Here is an 18423-nt window from a genome sequence, read left to right as displayed (position 1 = left end):
CCCACCACCACCCCAGCCTCCCACTTTTCTTCCTAAGGAAAGCTCTAAAATAGAGTTTCAAAGGTTTCAACTCTCTTAACCAGTAGGCCCCCGAGATTCTGCCTTTTTGTGGGCACATGGCATTGACCTTATCTGCAGATCATCTCCGTGGATTATGTTTTCACTAGACATGCCCCTGGGGAAAAATATTGTCCAAAAAAAGGTCCTGTTCTAGACCCACCCAGAATGACATAATATTAAGTGTTTTCCATCTTCAACAGTGATACTCTTTTGAGAACTCACAGCCAGTTTGAATTTAGCTAAGTCCAATGTTTTCTTTCTCTTTTTGGTTCATAATTTCCCAGGGGCCTGCTACCTTCGTGCTTAGCTGAAAATGCAGCATTCTCCAGCAGAGAATGCTCTCTGGTATATTTAAAGCAATTAGGTCCCGGGACTTCCCTGGTGGTGCAGTGGTTCAGAATCCGCCTGCCAATGCAGGGGACACGGGTTCGAGCCCTGGTCCGGGAAGATCCCACATGCCGCAGAGCAGCTAAGCCCGTGCGCCACAGCTACTGAGCCTGAGCTCTAGAGCCTGCGAGCCAGAATTACTGAGCCCATGTGCCCCAACTACTGTAGCCCACGTGCCTAGAGCCCGTGCTCCGCAACAAGAGAAGCCACCACAATGAGAAGCCCGCGCATAGCAACGAAGAGTAGCCGCCGCTCGCCGCAACTAGAGAAAGCCGCGTGCAGCAACGAAGACCCAACGCAGCCAAAAATAAATAAACTAATTTAAAAAAAGAAAAAAAGCAATTAGGGCCCTGAATGAGAAGTTCAGTTATAGACAAAGATAAAAGATCAAATTTTAATTAGCTATGGAAATATTATTTTATTAAAGATAGAGTAATTATAAATTATTATAAAGTTATTTTATAAATTGAAAAGAAAAACAAAACCTTTCATTTTATGGGCTCTGTCTATATTTTGCCTTTACCTCATCATTTCACTTAATTCTCTCAAACACTGAGTTGAACGCTCTTATTCCTGTGTAAGGTATTTGCAATTGTGCTACAAATAGGTGACCAACTAGGGCTGAGGGGTTTCTTGGGATGTGGGACTGGCAGCTAAAAGTGGGCAAGTCCCAGGCAAACTGGGACAAATTGGTCACCCTAGAAACTACCCATCTATTTAGTAGCCTAAAACAGAATGATCATTTCTCACAGTTCTGTGGGCTGAATGGGTGGTGGTTCTGCTGTTTTCACCGGAACTCTCCATATGGCTGCTTGGCTGAGGCTGGATGGGATAAGATGTCTGGGGCCTCACCAGAGATGGCTGGCCCTCTTCCTCCATGGAATCTTTCATCACAGCACGGGGGCCTCAGGGTTCCACAGGGTAAGTGTGGAAGCTGCAGGGCCTCTTGAAACCATGCTCAAAAGTTAAGTATTGCCGCTTCGACCACATAGAGTGATGCAGACTCAGCGCCAGCCCAATTCAAGACATGAGAAAATAGACTTCAACTTTCAAAAAATCTTATTGAAAGATTCATTATTGATGAATTGGGAGATTGGGACTGACGTATATACACTAATATGTATAAAATGAATAAGTAATAAGAATTTGCTGTATAAAAAAATAAATAAAATTCAAAAATTCAAAAAAAAGGTAGAATATATACATTATGTGTAAGGAGTGAAAAAATATCACTAGAGATCTACATCATTAGAAGGATTAAGAGAATATAATAAACAACTTTGCTAAAAAATTTGATTACTTTCTTGAAATGGGCAAATTCCTTGAAGACAAAAACTCCAAAGCTCACTCAAGAAGGAGATTACTTGAATTAGCTCTATGTGTGTTAAATAAATTTAATTAATTAAAAAAAATCTTATTGAAAGATAGTGGACATACAATATTATGTTAGTTTCATGTGTACTACATAGAGATTTGACTTGCATACATTATGAAATGATCACACGAGAAATCTAGTAACCATCTGTCCACATACAAAGTTATGACAGTATTATTGACCATTATTGTGCTATACATTCCATCCTCAGGCTTATTTATTTTATAACTGGAGGTTTATACCTCTTAATCCTCTTCAGCTATTTCACCCACCCTCCCCTCTGGCAGCCATCCATTTATTCTCTGTATCTATGAGTCTGTTTTCATTTTGTTTAGTTTTTTAGATTCTGCATATAAGTGAGATCACATGTGGTATTTGTCTTTGTCTGACTTATTTAGTATAATGCCCTCTAGATTCATCCATGTTATTGCAAATGGTAAGGTTTCTTTTTTATGGCTGAGTAGTATTCCATTGCATTCCACACTTTTGATGGGAGGAGTTGCAGAGAATATGGTCATTTTTAGTCCATCACAATCCCCATCATATACATGAGATTCAGTAAATTTAAGTAACTTTTCCAAGACTACATAGCTCTTAAGTGGCAATTCGAGCCTTTGAACCCAGGTCTGTGTGTTTGAAAAACCCATGAGTTTTTCTGGGTTTGAGTCACCATGCCCTGGTGGGGTATAACTACAACATTCGATAATCCAGAGAGCAAATGGGTATTTTCCTGCAGTGCTGGTGTGGAGTGGTGGAGAACGGAGAAAGAGACATAGAAGCAGTGATCTGTGATGTCTGGATTACTGGCATCACAAGTTTGTCCAGTCTGTTTGGAGAATATATTTGCCTGATACTTGCCTGATTCTGTAAATATGTTCGGGCTCCTGCTGTTCTCCTGCCCCGTACTTGAGTACAAGCTTATTTCTAAAAGTAAATTCTTCAGTGGGACTCAGATATTCTATATTCTTGGCCTTGATGTTTCTCTTTCTCTTATGCATTGTAACATTCTTTTTCTACATAAGCCTTTGGATCATCTACAGTTTGAGAGTTTGAAAGACAGTTGTCCCAAGTCGGTTGTTTTCAAAGAGTGGGGGGTCCCTGAGTCCCTTTCAGGGAGTCCATGAGGTCAAAACTATTTTTATAATGCCAAGGTATTATTTGCTTTTCTCTGCTTTCATTCCATCTAGGGTGTAAAGTGGAGTTTTCCAGAAGCTAAGTAATGTGTGATACTGCAACAGATTTTAGTGGAAGCAGATATGAGAATTCCACTCCTTCCTACTAAGACATTAAAGGGACTTGAAAAAAAAAAACTAATGAAGTCTTCTCTTTTGTTCCTTTTTTTAAAAAAAGTTACTTTTTATTAAAAATGTATTTTTATGTTAGCATATTAAGAGTTTGCTGTGATTTTTAAATTAATACACAAATATTTTTAAAGTTTCTCATTTTGTTTCTCATAGTAATAAAATAAATTTTAACTTACTTTTAATTAAAAATTAATAATAGTCACAGAAGCTCTTTGGAGTCCTCAATTTAAGATAGAGTTCTGAAAGCAAAAAGTTTTCATTATTTTATTAGCTGCCATTTGCAAAGCTTGGGCAATTTGCTCTCTTTTAATCCTCCCAGCAAACCTATCAGGAAGGTACCCCATTAATCTCCTCCCAGAGGCATAAACTAGGGCTCAAAATCATTAGCCACACAGCTTGCATGCTGTGCAGCTAGAATTTGAAGCTAGTTCTATCTGACCCCAAAATCAAACTTGAAGGAATCAGTAACCTCCTTGCATGCAATATACCTGTTGCTTTCCTGGACAGAGAGGTTGAAGCAGAGGTCAAGAAGACTGGATGAATTATTTGAGATGGCTCAGGCAGCTAAAAGCCAAGACCTTCTGCTGTCTGTTCTACTCCTCATAGGGACTTGTCCTTTCAAATGGCAATTCCTTTTGTGAGAAAGGAATGCCTTCAAATTCAAATGATACTATGAACCTGGTGGAGGTCTGTTCCCCTTATAACAGGCATTTCTAATAGCACAGTATGCAGACTTTGCTGAGCACTCAACAAGGAAGAAACGTTTGTCCAGTTATCACATTCTAAACTGCCAAAATACATGTGCATTGCCTTAAGTTTTTCAATTATGTTACAGGTCAGCTTGTGCATTTTATCTGTTCGACTCTCTTTTGTAAAACAATTACAATGGTAAAAACAAAGAAACTATTGAGTACTTAACTATGCGTCGGTCACCGAGAGGAAGACTTGATACCAAGGTCTCTCTGAATCCTCACAAGAATACTCCCAGGCTGGCAGTGGGGTGTCCTACCTGCTTTACAGATAAGGAGATGGGCTTGCCGAGGGGAAGCTACTTGCCTGAGGTCACCCAGCTAGTAAGTAGGCGGTGAGTCAAGTATCAGACCCAGGTCCGGGTGGTTCCCAGGCTAAGATTCTTAACCAGCATGCATTGCAAGATCCTAAAAGGCAATGTCAATCTGTCTGTGGAAAGGAGTTCCCCAAAGTAAACTTGAAGTAGCCCAGGTAAATTAGGAAAGGGTCACAATTTTATGGTCAGAGATTTTAAGGAAAAACCAAGTGATGCAACCTCTTCATGTAATAAGAAAACAGATACAATTCTTTAATTTTGTCCTTAGCTTAACCCTTCACTAACATCCAGCAGCTCGGAGTGTACAGAGAAAGGCAGTAAATTCCTCATCTGTATCCCAGTGTGCCAACTGTTTTGGTTTTAATTGTGTCAGGTGTGTCTTCCTTCTGCCTGGAGGTCCTTCCTTAGGTTTGAAAATATCATGATCACATCAACAGTGTGAGAGGTGGTGGGAGAGCTGAGGTTCCACATGTGTCAACAACAGATGTGCACGTCTCCTGGAGCACTGGAAAAAAGAGTAATAGGAGTTCCCTTAGGGCTGTGCTCCACGTGCCCCAGGAGGGGATAAGGACGAAAGCCTCTGTAATTTATATTGACTGCTGAGGTAACCAGGTGCTTTCAGCAAGCATTCCAGTTGCAAATTTGGGTTTTAACAACCTTCCCAACAACCTCTGGGGAGGGAGGGAGACAAAGAGGGAAGAGATATGGGAACATATATATATGTATAACTGACTCACTCTGTTATAAAGCAGAAACTAACACACCATTGTAAAGCAATTATACCCCAATAAAGATGTTAAAAAAAAAAAAAAAATGTGGTTGCTTGATTTTTAAGGTTTCCTGGTGCTGTTCCCCTCTTCCAATTTTATCTGAACCTCTCTTCCTTCATCTTTGGGTCTCTAACCTGTTCAATTTTCATTCCACTCCCAATACTTCTCCTGAGTGTGGAGCACTGTCCTTGAAAGGAGCTGTGGAGAGTCAGTTTTAAAAGTTTATAGGGTCTGGACTGTTCTAGCCCCTTCATAAATTTCGGGAACCTCTTGTGCTATCCCAGTATTTGATTAGGTAACACCCTTCCTAATATCAACTGCTGTTCTCACATCAGCCCATCATACTTTCCAGTGAATACTTAACTGACTTCCCTCTGCTTCCTCTCCTACAGATGCTAATACTATGCAGTGTGGCTCCTGGTAAGGATCTCTTGTTAACTAGTTTTGATATAAATCCTGTCCATGGGTTTTTGGTTTTGCTATCTAGCTGCTCTATTTTTTTAAGAGGGGATTCAGGGAGATTAAAAAACCATGTCACTGCTACTACTGCTGCCACCATCTTCTCAGATATTAGAGTATATTTTCATAGCCCTTAGAATCTTTCTACAGAAAAGTTTTTTGAACAAAATGCCTTAAAAATCTTATAACATTTTCAGAAATAAAACAGGTAAAACAGGAGAAAATGGACCCATTTTGTCTGCTTACCTCAAAAAGTCTGAACAAGTTGTATCTTGTTTTATAATCAGTCCACAAGACCATAAAAAAGGCATTCGTTGAGACGGTGCTGATCATAATTATCTTAAAGAGACGACTCATTATAACTCTCTTCACAAATGCCTGACACTGAGTATCTTTCCTCCTGTCAAAAATTTGAATAAGAGGTATGATTATCTTATAGCTCTGTTGTAAGGTAATGCACAATGCACACGTTTTTTTAGGGACGAGGGTCTGCTTTCCCCCTTCTGTGAATATAAATCTACATATACTTTAAAATTGCAATGGAATGCTGACTTAATGACCACTGAAATATGTATGAGGATTACTGGGTGGGTCTGTCCCCACTCAGTTGCTCAGTTCCTCCTCTCTAGACCTGTGAAAAAGAATGGTTACCACTCCGCCTCAAGCAAGACAAAGCACCATCTTCATTTACTCGTTCAACAAATTTTTATTAAGTAACTACTGTTCAACTCACTCATTTATTCATTCAACAAGTTTTTACTGAATGACTACTACATGCCAGGCAATACAGTAGGCACTTGGGATATAGGTAAGCAAAACTAAATATTGTCAGTCTAGTAGGGAAAACTGCTAATCAAATAATCAGCCATACAAGTGCTTACAAATCAATTATAAAAAACTGACCACCTTAAGAAAAAATGGGCAAACACACAGTCAACTCATTAAACAAATACAATGGCATGAAGTTCCCTCCAAAATGTTCGGTAGCACTACTAATCGGGGAGGTACAAATTAAGTAAAACCAGTAATTTTGCTTATAAAATTAGCAAAGGCTTAAATGTGATAACATTTAGTGCTGGCAAGAGTGTAGTGCAACGGAGCAGTCTCATAAACTGCCAGGGGAATGTAAATTGACCAACTTTTCTGAAAAGCCTTAGTTCTGTTTGTATCCTCAGACCCAAGGAATCTACCCCAAGAGAATACAATCTGAAATGCAAACAGTGACTTTAGCCAAACATGTTTATCCCAGCAATATTTGCTGTGAGAATTTGGAAACAATTTAAAAGTCTAACCAAAAGAAGACAGGTTAAGTAAATCATGGCATATCCATTTCATGGAATATTATACAGACGCTACAACATGTCTATGCATTTTTCATGATTTAGAAAAACGTTTATGAGCCACTGGATAGCAAAACAGAAACAAAGCAAGATAAAAATTCTCTACTCAAAATTATCTCAACTGTGCAAAACAGGGAGAAAAAAATTCGGCACGAAGTATGCCAAAATGTTGATATTGTCTGCCTACGGATAGTGAGGTTATAGGTAATTCTTTTTCCTGTTTATTTATGTTTATCTGTGCTCTCCAATTTTTCTCAGAGAGTATGTATTACTTTTTCCCCATTATATGTAACAAATGAACCCAGTCTCACACAGTAAAAAAATATAGATTTATATACTTTTATAACCTATTAAAAACAAGATATATAATTTTCATTATCTGATTTGAAATCAGGTCTATTACCCAAAAAAAAGGCTTCAAATTATCTAACATAGTAGGGAATAAAACAGGACAAAATGGAGTCAAACTAGTCATTCAGTCTACAGGTCAAATAAGAGTGTGACTGAATGTTTGATTAACAGCCAATTGTGATATGAAAGCCGAGGAAACAACTGTTTGGCTGAGACTTCACCAGCCTCACCAGTTGGAGAAATCAGATTATCCAGGACGAGCCCCTCAGTCTGGGAAGTGGATGGGTGCCTGTGGGAAGAGGCTACGAGACCCAACACTGCCATATGCACACTTCTTAACAAGAAAGAGAAATAAAGAGTATTTACTGAAATTTCCATAACGTCTCATAGAACAGCAGCGACACATTCTCAAACAGTGAGCTAGAAATGACTCTTGTGTGGTTCTGGTGATAAAAGTGTTGAGACATTTTCCAAATTTTCAATTTTTATTCCTTGCTTTTACCATCCAACAGAAAATCTCTGCTTAGGAATCTCCTCAGCATCTAGATTCCAAGAGGCCTCAGAGGAGTGTCCACAGAGGGCATTGTTGCTTTATGAAGTCACTCTTGGACATTCCAGTATGTTACTAGCCGGCAGGCCCCTGGAGGGGAGAGCTCCCCATTGGTCTACCCACAGATCCTCTCTTCCCAAGGAGACCGAGCACCTCTGTTCAGCAAAAGAGTCACAAGCACCCTGCAATTGTGATGCTCCGGGCTAAAGCTGAGAGACAGGCCAGACAAAAGCCCCTCCTTCAGGAAGTGCCCCCAACTGACAGAGGCCCTTAATAATGTGTTAGAATAGGTTAAGGGTCATAGAAGAGGGGAAAGCAAAATTCTCTGGGCTTCTAAGAGCAAGAGCACACAGCCAGGGCACAGCACTGGAGACACCTGGAAGGACAAGGAAAGATTTTGATGGCTTTGGGGCTAGAACCCAAGAAACAGGAGGAACAGAAGTTATCCATGCCTGGGGCTTCCCTGGTGGCACAGTGGTTGAGAGTCCGCCTGCCGATGCAGGGGACGCGGGTTCGTGCCCCGGTCCGGGAAGATCCCACATGCCGCGGAGCAGCTGGGCCCGTGAGCCGTGGCCGCTGCGCCTGCGCGTCTGGAGCCTGTGCTCCGCAATGGGAGAGGCCACAGCAGTGAGAGGCCCGCGCACCACAAAAAAAAAACAAAAAAAGAAGTTATCCATGCCCAGCACTGGCTAATTGGGGACACAGAATGTGCACATACGAACCACCTAAAGAGAGTGTAAGGGACGAGCCTTGGGGTAGAGATGTTTTGGGTACAAGAGCAATAGGGATTTTTGCTCTGTTCAATTCTTGGGATTAATATATTCTCTCGTTCTCCTTCTCCTAGCCCCTTTGGCTTCCAAGGCAAATCAAGACAGAGGCTTCTGGGTAGCCCTGTGTTGAATTAAATGTTTAGTTGGGGGGCTTCCCCGGTGGCGCAGTGGTTGAGAGTCCGCCTGCCGAGGCAGGGGACGCGGGGTCGTGCCCCGGTCCGGGAGGATCCCACGTGCCGCGGAGCGGCTGGGCCCGTGAGCCATGGCCGCTGCGCCTGCGCGTCCGGAGCCTGTTCTCCGCAACAGGAGAGGCCCGCGTACCGCAAAGAAAAAAAAAAAAAAAGTTTAGTTGGCCAAATTGGTCAAATTCCTGGAACCTTAATTCCTTGGGCCATAATAAAAGGAGGTGACCACGTCACCACCTCCACTGCCCCAGGCATTCTGAAACAAGTGAACACGACCATCTCACAAAGAAAAATACTCTTGTAGGCAAGCGGTATACTGAACTGGGAAATAACATCTTACCAATCTCTCCACTTAAAATCATCAACAGCAAAGCTTTAAGAAACACTCTGATTAACGTACCCAGGCTTCAAACCTTGGCCTCACTGTCTTAGTCTATATTCTCTCCCTCAGGGATCAAGCTCCTCCTACTGCCTCCTTTGGTCATATGCCCCCTGACGCCTTCTGGGCTCCTGCCCACACCCTGACAGTGGCGTCCTGGAGCAGCCGCTCAGAGAGAGCCTGAATCAGTTCTCCATCTCTGTTTCCACCCGCCCCAATTCATCAATGTGCCTAATCCCACCAGGCCATATAGGAGGCCCTCGGTAAATCTGTGCTATGTGAATGTACCTCAGGGATCCTTACGCTCACTCAAGTAGCTGAGCCTAGTGGGATTCTATTTCCAGGAATCCCAAGGACACACTACTATGCTTCCGCTCCTTAAGCTCCAAAGCACACTTCTGGGGAGAAATGAAGAAGAAATTAAGAATGTAAAAAATTCTTTCACAATGCTTGGAGGGGTGAGGAAAGATGGCTAGCTGGAAGCAGTCAAGAAGAGACCAGCTGTTCTTGGTGTACAATATCAGCACAGCCAACCACAACTGAATGTGTTTTCTTTTTATTTGTTTGTTTGTTTGTTTATTTTTGGCTGCGTTGGGTCTTCGTTGATGCAGGCGGGCTTTCTCTAGTTGTGGCGAGCAGGGGCTACTCTTCGTTGCAATGCGCAGGCTTCTCATTGCAGTGGCTTCTCTTGTTGCGGAGCACGGGCTCTAGGTGTGCGGGCTTCAGTAGTTGTGGCACCGGGCTCAGTAGTTGTAGCTCATGGGCTCAGTAGTTGTGGCTCACAGGCTCTAGAGCACAGGCTCAGTAGTTGTGGTGCACGGGCTTAGCTGCTCTGCAGCACGTGGGATCTTCCCAGACCAGGGCTCAAACCCGTGTGCCCTGCATTGGCAGGCAGATTCTTAACCACTGCGCCACCAGGGAAGCCCCTGAATGTGTTTTCTGAGGTCACTGATGAAGAAATCTAGTCTGGGACTGGAACTCCAGCTGCTGAGTGGACTCAGAGGTAACCAGCTTATCCAGGCCTACTGAAATCACCTCTACCTTCTCGTGGATAGGTGGGCGGGACAGGCACCCTGGATGAGAAGCTAAAGGGCCACCTCTTCTGCCCTTTTAGCAGCAACTTAAACTCTCCCTGACTGGGCAGCATCACCTTAGCCGCCGCACACAGTCAGTAGGCACGGCAGCTTGGTGACTCAAGTCTTCTGACCAAGAGTCATTCCTAGTTACATGTAACTAGAATTGAAACACAGGGCTTCCCTGGTGGCGCAGTGCTTGAGAGTCCGCCTGCCGATGCAGGAGACGCGGGTTCGTGCCCCGTTTCGGGAAGATCCCACATGCCGCGGAGCGGCTGGGCCCGTGAGCCATGGCCACTGAGCCTGCGCGTCCGGAGCCTGTGCTCCGCAAATGGGAGAGGCCACAACAGTGAGAGGCCCGCATAACGCAAGGAAAAAAAAAAAAAAAAAAGAATTGAAACACAAAGTTCACATATTATATCCAAACCCTATTACACCTCTTGCTGTTTTGCAGAAATTTTACAAAACTGAAAGTTATAGAGTTCAACTAGTGTATTTTTAAACTCTGGATTAGAACGTAAACAGACTGCTCCACATTAACACTAGTAGTCCAATACCTCAGCACACTGCCTAAGGTCAGGTGTGTGTCCATATGCAACATACACGCTGCTGCTTTTTGTGTCAAGCAAAAAAATAAAGAATCATGCTTATTCTATTTATCTAAAGATTTCTTAATTCTATCAACGTCAGAGAGCAACCACAATTTTCAGAACTTTCACTAACTTCATTTTAGAAAAGGACACTGTCAAACATGCTGCCCTGATTTATTATCTATGGAGGTCATGCAAAGGGTCATAGGTCATAGCTATTTAAACCCCCTCTACTCCAGTGATCATTTAAAAGGAAAATGGAGGGAAACCAAAGCTTGCCACATCAGAGAAACCACTGTCATCACAAAGATTTGGAACAGAAGGAAAGTTGGGGCCTCCAACTTTGGCAATGTCTCTTTTAAGTTGAAATGTCAGTTACTTAGAGCAAGTCTGGGGATTCGTTCTGTTGGAATTTACCACAAGGAGTATTACCACAGACCTCTGATACGGGATCTTTGATTCTCTAAAGTTCATGAGTTCCAGCAGATGCGACACCCCTTAACATGGACCTTATGTCAAATCCTCACATAGATGCTAATTAGTAGCTACATTCTCAGGTCCTGACAACTGCAATTATTAGCTGTACCCTGCTCTCTCCACGGTGCCATACACAGTACAGGTTAATAGTTTCTAAGCCTCTCAGACTTACATTCAAAATAGAGGGAAAGGTTTCCATTCAAGGTACAATGAAACAATTTAAGTGACACCACAAGGGAGCAAACAAACAAATCCAGAAGGTGGAACATTCTACAGGACTCGGTTTTTACAGTAAGTCACTGATATGGAGAGAAAGAGGGAATGAGGGCAGGAGGCTTCCTCGCTCTAGACTGAAAGCTTAAAGAGACACAACAACCAGATGTGATGGGTGGACTTCATGTGGATCACTGATTAGAACAAAATTACTGTCCAAAGACATTCCTGACCTTCAGAACAATCTGATTTGGTATTAGGTGATACCAAGAAATCATAGTTTATTTTGTTTGGTGTGATAATGGCATTTTGGTTTCTACAAGAAAATGACCATATTTTCTAGAGATGTTTACTGGAGGATGTAGGGGCAAAATGACATGCTATCTGGGATTTGCTTTTAAATACTTTAGCAAAGAAAAAGGAAATGGGAGATTATATGATGTAACTGGCAAGATCTTGGTAACTGTTAAATCTGGGTCATCAGTACATAAGCGTTGAATGCCCTATTTTACTCTATTTTAAAATATGTCTACACTTTTTCATGTTTAAAAATTCATGTAGAAAACCTTGAAGCCCTGAGCTAGAAATCTTTGGTAATAAAATGTATAAAAGCTCCCAAATCTATAATATGGAGAAAAGTTTATAAAAACACATGGCTTTGCTTCTTCCTCTTTTTAAAAAAAAATTTATTTAATTAATTAATTAATTTACTTATTTACTTTTGGCTGCGTTGGGTCTTCATTGTTGTGCATGGGCTTTCTCTAGTTGCAGTGAGCAGGGGCGACTCTTCGTTGCAGTGCACGGGCTTCTCATTGCGATGGCCTTCCCGTTGCAGAGCACAGGCTCTAGTCACGTGGGCTTCAGTAGTTGCAGCACATGGGCTCAGTAGTTGCAGCACGCGGGCTCTAGAGCACAGGCTCAGTAGTTGTGGTGCACGGGCTTAGTTGCTCCGCGGCATGTGGGATCTTCCCGGACCAGGGATCGAACCAATGTCCCCTGCATTGGCAGGGAGATTCTTTTCCAAAGCGCCACCAAGGAAGGTCCCCTTCACCTTTTTTTTTTTTTTTTTTTTTTGATAAGAAGAAGAAACAAGCCTAACGAGCCTGGTGACAGCTGGTTGTCCAAAAAAAGAATTTCAATTCAACCTTATAAGTTTTGTTTTGTTTTGTTTTTTTTGCGGTACGCGGGGTTCTCACTGTTGTGGCCTCTCCCGTTGCGGAGCGCAGGCTCCGGACGCGCAGCCTCAGCGGCCATGGCTCACGGGCCCAGCTGCTACGCGGCATGTGGGATCTTCCCGGACCGGGGCACGAACCCGCGTCCCCTGCATCGGCAGGCGGACTCTCAACCACTGCGCCACCAGGGAAGCCCGGCAGGTAGATTCTTAACCACTGTGCCACCAGGGAAGTCCCTGCCTTTTCCTGCTAAAAATTTCAAAGAAGTACAAGTTCTAGTGTCCAGGCTCTGGATCTCCCAGCAGCCACAGAGTCTGGGGTGACTCTTCTCTCTCTTTCCCCCACCCGCCGTGTATACTCCACACCCGCAGGGCAAAATGACTATACCTGCCAGGCCAACAGAACCAGCTGAAAACTGACTTCAGAGAGCTCGGCCTCCTTATGATATTGCCATATGGCTTCTCAGACTAGGGGCCAGGGTTGGTGGGGAGTGGGGGGAATGAGAAGCTTTGCTTATTGTAACACAGAGTGATTTTTCTGGCCTCTGATGTAAGGCAGAGTATAAAGATGATTCTTGTTAAATCCTACTACTATAAGGCATGTTCCTTGGATAGATACATACACATTCTTTTAATCTACCTTTTAATCTCATTAATAACTACATTCCTGAGTTCCCTCAAAGAACAGTTACTGCAATTTTTAAATAATAGCTTACTTTATATTCCATTTTACTCATGTCAGTGACACATGGAGTAAACAGAGCTCATTACTGGATAATACCCAAGTAGCTTCTAGCTCAGTGGCTACATACCCTCAGTTCAGGGGTCACAACACGCAAATGATGGGAAAAAGTGACCCTTGGTTCCTCCTTCCCTCAGTATGTCAAATAATGACCTGGCAAGTTGGTCACTGTGACAGTGAATCCTTTTATTGCCTCACCTTGCTGGAAGCCTTGCACAAGACACTTGTCTTCTTCTTTCTCCCTGTCTGAAAAGGAAGGATAAAACACGAGACAGCTCATCCAATTTTTGAGATCTCTGTAAATTAAGTAACTACTTAAGTAGTAACAACAGCTAAAATCCAAATCAACTTTAGCATCATAAGAATCGTTGCATACAATTAAACCCTTTACCTATAGAGTTCATCATTCTTTTTCTACCTTACAATTGCTCTCCAACACAATGCATTTGTAAAGTCACCATAATCACTTGAATTTCTGGGTTATAAAAATGTGTGAATGCTCCCCCATACCCATTTCTGGTCTTTAAAAATGTTATTTCTCTTTTTTAATATTATTAATAGAATTACCTGGGTGGATTTACCTTATATATGTGATTAGATATAATGAAAAATACCTCAGGCTCAAGTTTAAATCATTTTTATTTAAGCACTGATTTTACAAAATGAGATCATTCAAATGGTGAACTAAATTTACGGCTTAATTTGTTCATGTGTTGACAAATTGCCTTCAATATACATTGCAGCTAGATGTGTATATAAGATTTTACATGCGTTTTGGAAGAAATCACACAGAAGCAGCTGCTTTTTCAATAAACTTGGCCAGTTTCACATCTCTTTTGGTCAGTCCTCCACAGTCATGTGATGTGAGAGTTATCTGAACCTAAGAAAGAGAGAAGCAGCTTTGAAAACCCTGAGTTGCAATTCATGATGCTCTCCTTTGGCAGTTCAGAAATCAATCTGTTACTCAATATTTATCTTTGAGAATTGAGGAGATTAAATGATTTAGAAAATACTACATTATGAATAAGCAATGCATTTCCAAAACCCAGTAAACTCCAGGCTGGGCCCAGCAGCCTCCTAGGGATAAAAAGGTTCTCTCATAAGAAGGGCAAATGAGCTACCAGAATCGCAAATCTTGACTCTTTGGGGGGGAAAAAAAAAGAGAGAGAGAGAGAGAGAGAGAGAGAGACTGAGGTACCACTTTAACTCCCATTACTTTAATTACACCAACTATTTTCAGGCCATTGAGAAAAACTAAGCTATCAAATGTAATATCTTAGCATGTTAAAAAAAAGCCCATTTCCAAATTAGGGAATGGGGGGTGGGGTGGAGGAACAGACTGCTGCCTCTTGACAAATCAATTAAAAAGCAAAAACAAAATTATGGGCAAAGAGAGGCAACTAGGAAATAAAAGTTTATGCTGGTACCTGTATGCTCTGAATTACTGCAATTAAATCACAAAAATGTGAAATTTTCTTTTTTCAAAGAGGACTTTCAAAGAGATAATAGAAACCTCACAGAAATCTAGATGATAAGAAATTCCACATGGCATGATCACCAAGGCAAAGACACTTTTTGGGCAAGTGTTATTCTTCTCACTGTGCCCCCTTAAAACTCCTTGATGAAGTCTTTTCAGTCTGCTCTTTCTCTTAAGAAGGTCAGTTCCCACTGAGAATAGAGAATTTAGTAAATAGTTCTTGAGCAAATTTATTAAATAAGGCCATATCTTTCTTATTTGCTCTCATCTCTTTCAATAGTTTACCTTAAGAGGGTTTAAAAATTTATCTACATGACAGATATTCAAGTTTAATTCAGGAGTCTAATTTGGCCCAACTTTTCCATACTAGTGTCTGTAGACGATAAGCAGGAAAATAAAGAACTCAGTCACTGTTGTCTTGAGTAGATCTGAACATATTTTTACTAATTTGCAGTAATACACAGGGATTCTGAGAGAAAGAATAAGAGAATATTTTCCTAAGCACAATGACACTTAGCTGCACAGGATGACAAGCAAGAGAGGAAGGAAGAAGTTTCTTAAACTCCATAATTATGGTGATTCCAAAATCAGGCAATTCAGTTACCTTGTTGTACACATTGAACCACTCTGGGTGATGATTCATCTTCTCTGCTTGTAGGGCGACTCGGGACATAAAGCCAAATGCCTGCATAAGATGAAGTCGAAAGTGATGACTGACAGTGCCCCCTGCCCTGGACCTGAGAGAGATACCAGAGCAACCCAACCAGAAAAAACATGGCTAGAATCCTTAGGGAAGCCTGGAGAATCAAATGTGAAAGCGAATGCTCTCCACAGAGCTGGGGAAGCAGTGTAGCAGGACTGTGACCTGCTGCTGGATGGTGAAAAACAATCGGGCTCAAATAAACAAACCGGGAAATTGGTCTCACCCTGTGACCTGTCTGGGCTGTTTAATTTTCCTCAGGATGAGACTCTCCAAAAGAAAGAATAATTTCCCCTTAATTCAGTGTCCTGGATCTCACTACCTGGCCCCAAATCTTAGAAGTCACTTTTCTTGCAGCACTGCTCCTTTTGTTTTTAGTGACTGGGTTGCTAACTAAGGCATCGACCACAAAGACTATGGGAAAATGTCTTGTGAGTGTGTCTTAAGGCAAAGCTCCGGTGGAAATGAACAACCATCCCATCCGCCAGGCAGGACAGAAGGGGATGAGAGACTGTTTTCATTGACATCCAGAGTGGAACAGAAAAGATGGGCTTGCCCACTCAGGGTCTTCTTGCTACTGCCCAGCACTGCCATTTTGAGCAGAAAGCACTCTGCCTCGGGGCAGAGAGCTGCAGAGCCAGCCACAGGCATAAGTGGGGGCCTGTAGGGCACTGTCTTCATACCACAGGGAAAGTGCAAACCTAATTTTGTTAAGCAGAAGGCAAACTTGTCCTGAGAGGAAAAAAACCATTTTTTTTGCTCGCTTTCAAATTTTTATGAGGGTAATTGCAAACAGTAGAAGAGTCTGTCTCTTCCGTGTCCATAAGGCAGAAAATACTTGGTAAGACTCTAAGGAAGTGGTACATTAATTACAAAGTTACAGTGGAATTCACAGGCATTACCCATTACAGCCACATAAATAAATATTTAACTTCTTTACCCCTATCCAGAAAAACCAATCTGATGTTAGTTGCACTATGTTTTTTGGATCACCAAATGACATAAGAGTGCATTTCCAAGTTAACAGAAATATGGAAGATGCCATTTTCAAACAATTCTGTCATTCATAATGGTTCCTATCTCAGAATCGATTTTATTCAGGATAAAGATTTCCATTTTGACACTTAATGCCTGAAGAAGAGTCTTCCCTATTAGGAAAAGGAAGGAAGTTCAAGAAAAATCCATTTAACTATGTATGGAATTATCAGTAGGAAAACAATATTCACTCTCTCACCCCTTCTCATTTCACAATTTGATTTTCTATGTGAGGGGAAGGAACAAGTCAAATGAGAAAGTTTGTTTTAATTATTCAAACACAGAGTTAACCTGTATTAAATTATTATGAGAATTTTTACCCTGTTTGCCTATAATGCCTTACTCTCGTTTAGCTTTAGAAGATTTACAATTTCATCACCACCCCGAGAGACATTAAAGACATGGATTTCTTTCTTTTTTAAAAAAAAATATTTATTTATTTGGCCGCACAGCGTCTTTAGTTGTGGTATGCAGGACCTTTAGTTGCAGCATGCAGGATCTTTTAGATGTGGCATGCAGTATCCTTAGTTGCAGCACGCGGGATCTTTTAGTTGCAGCATGTGGAATCTTTAGTTGTGGCATGCGGTCTCTTAGTTGCAGCATGCAGGTTCTAGTTCCCTGACCACAGATTGAACCCAGGCTCCCTGCATTGGGAGTGTGGAGTTTTTGTTTGTTTGTTTGTTTTTTCGTTTTTTGCGGTACGCAGGCCTCTCACTGTTGTGGCCTCTCCCATTGCGGAGCACAGGCTCCGGACATGCAGGCTCAGCGGCCATGGTCCACAGGCCCAGCCGCTCTGCGGCATGTGGGATCCTCCCAGACCGGGGCACGAACCCGTGTTCCCTGCATCGGCAGGCGGACTCTCAACCACTGCGCCACCAGGGAAGCCCCAGGACTGTGGAGTTTTAACCCCTGGACCACCAGGGAAGTCCCAAGGACATGGATTTCTGAGCCAGGGATTCAAATCCCAATTCTACTACTCAACTGTCATGTGATCTAACTCTGAGCCTCAATTTTCTTATCAGTAAAATGGTGATAATAATAAAACGGTCATGTAATTATTTTTATTAAAAAAAAAGAGAGAGGGTGGGAGGGAGGGAGACGCGAGAGGGAAGAGATATGGGAACATATGTGTATGTATAACTGATTCACTTTGTTATAAAGCAGAAACTAACACACCATTGTAAAGCAATTATACCCCAATAAAGATGTTAAAAAAAAGAGAGAGAGATGGGGATATAAGAACACTTAGCACAGCACCTCGCACAGAATGCACATATTGCTACCACTACTGCTTCTGGCCAAACGACAAATCTCACAAAACATAATGGTAAATGAAAAGCCCTCTCACAGACTTGAGAATCTAAGATTCCAGTTGCTTTCTCTCAGAAGAATGGCTCTCTCCTTTTCCCATGTGCGATAAACAGAGACTGACACACATATACTAGACAAAGATAATATACAGTGGAATAACACTCTGATGCAGACTGACTGGGGAAAACAGCTGAATAACAAGAAATCAGGTGGGCGCAGTCACTGTCTAAGTTCTTAAGCCCTGTAGCCACAATTTCTTTGAACCAAGCTACCCTAAAAGGTCCAAAGTGATGCTCAGAATCCTTTAACATTGCCCAAGAGCCAAATGGATCTACTGAGTGGATGATCTGAACATGATCAGAAGTGCTCCTCAAATCTCTGACCACCAGCATGCTATCAGCGTAGTAGTAAAATCTATTCCATCACAAATATGACTTAAAAGAGAACATCCATATCCTAAGAGGTACATTGATCAAAGGAAAAGCATCTACCCTATCTACACACAATGTTAAAAAAAAAAAGTACATCCAAACACCCTCCAAATTTGTATTTTCCTCAGTTTTGCATATTTCTCTTCAACTGTCACCTAATATTTACATTTAATAAAATATTGAAAAGCCTGATAAACAATTTACACA

At 41.9% G+C, this 18423-nt stretch overlaps 2 protein-coding genes across 2 annotated transcripts in view; both read right to left on the bottom strand.

The window, feature by feature from the left end:
• CATSPER3 (cation channel sperm associated 3) overlaps positions 1–7633 on the bottom strand; it is a 44908-nt gene extending 37275 nt beyond the window's left edge. The window contains exons 1-2 of the mRNA XM_007461374.1: positions 7479–7633; positions 5668–5821 (exon numbers count right to left, since the gene is read on the bottom strand). Of these exons, the coding sequence (XP_007461436.1) occupies positions 5668–5821; positions 7479–7579 (255 nt within the window). The 5' untranslated portion in view covers positions 7580–7633. The remainder of the gene's footprint in view (positions 1–5667; positions 5822–7478) is intronic.
• Positions 7634–13980: 6347 nt separating this feature from the next.
• Positions 13981–18423, bottom strand: part of PCBD2 (pterin-4 alpha-carbinolamine dehydratase 2) — a 62563-nt gene continuing 58120 nt past the window's right edge. Inside the window, exons 3-4 of the mRNA XM_007461373.1 lie at positions 15344–15424; positions 13981–14142 (exon numbers count right to left, since the gene is read on the bottom strand). Coding sequence (XP_007461435.1) covers positions 14047–14142; positions 15344–15424 — 177 coding nt within the window. The 3' untranslated portion in view covers positions 13981–14046. The remainder of the gene's footprint in view (positions 14143–15343; positions 15425–18423) is intronic.

The sequence above is a fragment of the Lipotes vexillifer genome, unplaced genomic scaffold, assembly GCF_000442215.2.
Source record: "Lipotes vexillifer unplaced genomic scaffold, Lipotes_vexillifer_v1.1 scaffold217, whole genome shotgun sequence".
NCBI classification, from domain to species: domain Eukaryota; kingdom Metazoa; phylum Chordata; class Mammalia; order Artiodactyla; family Lipotidae; genus Lipotes; species Lipotes vexillifer.
The sequence above is the reverse complement of the archived record's forward strand: the minus strand, read 5'-3'. Positions and strand labels throughout refer to the sequence as shown.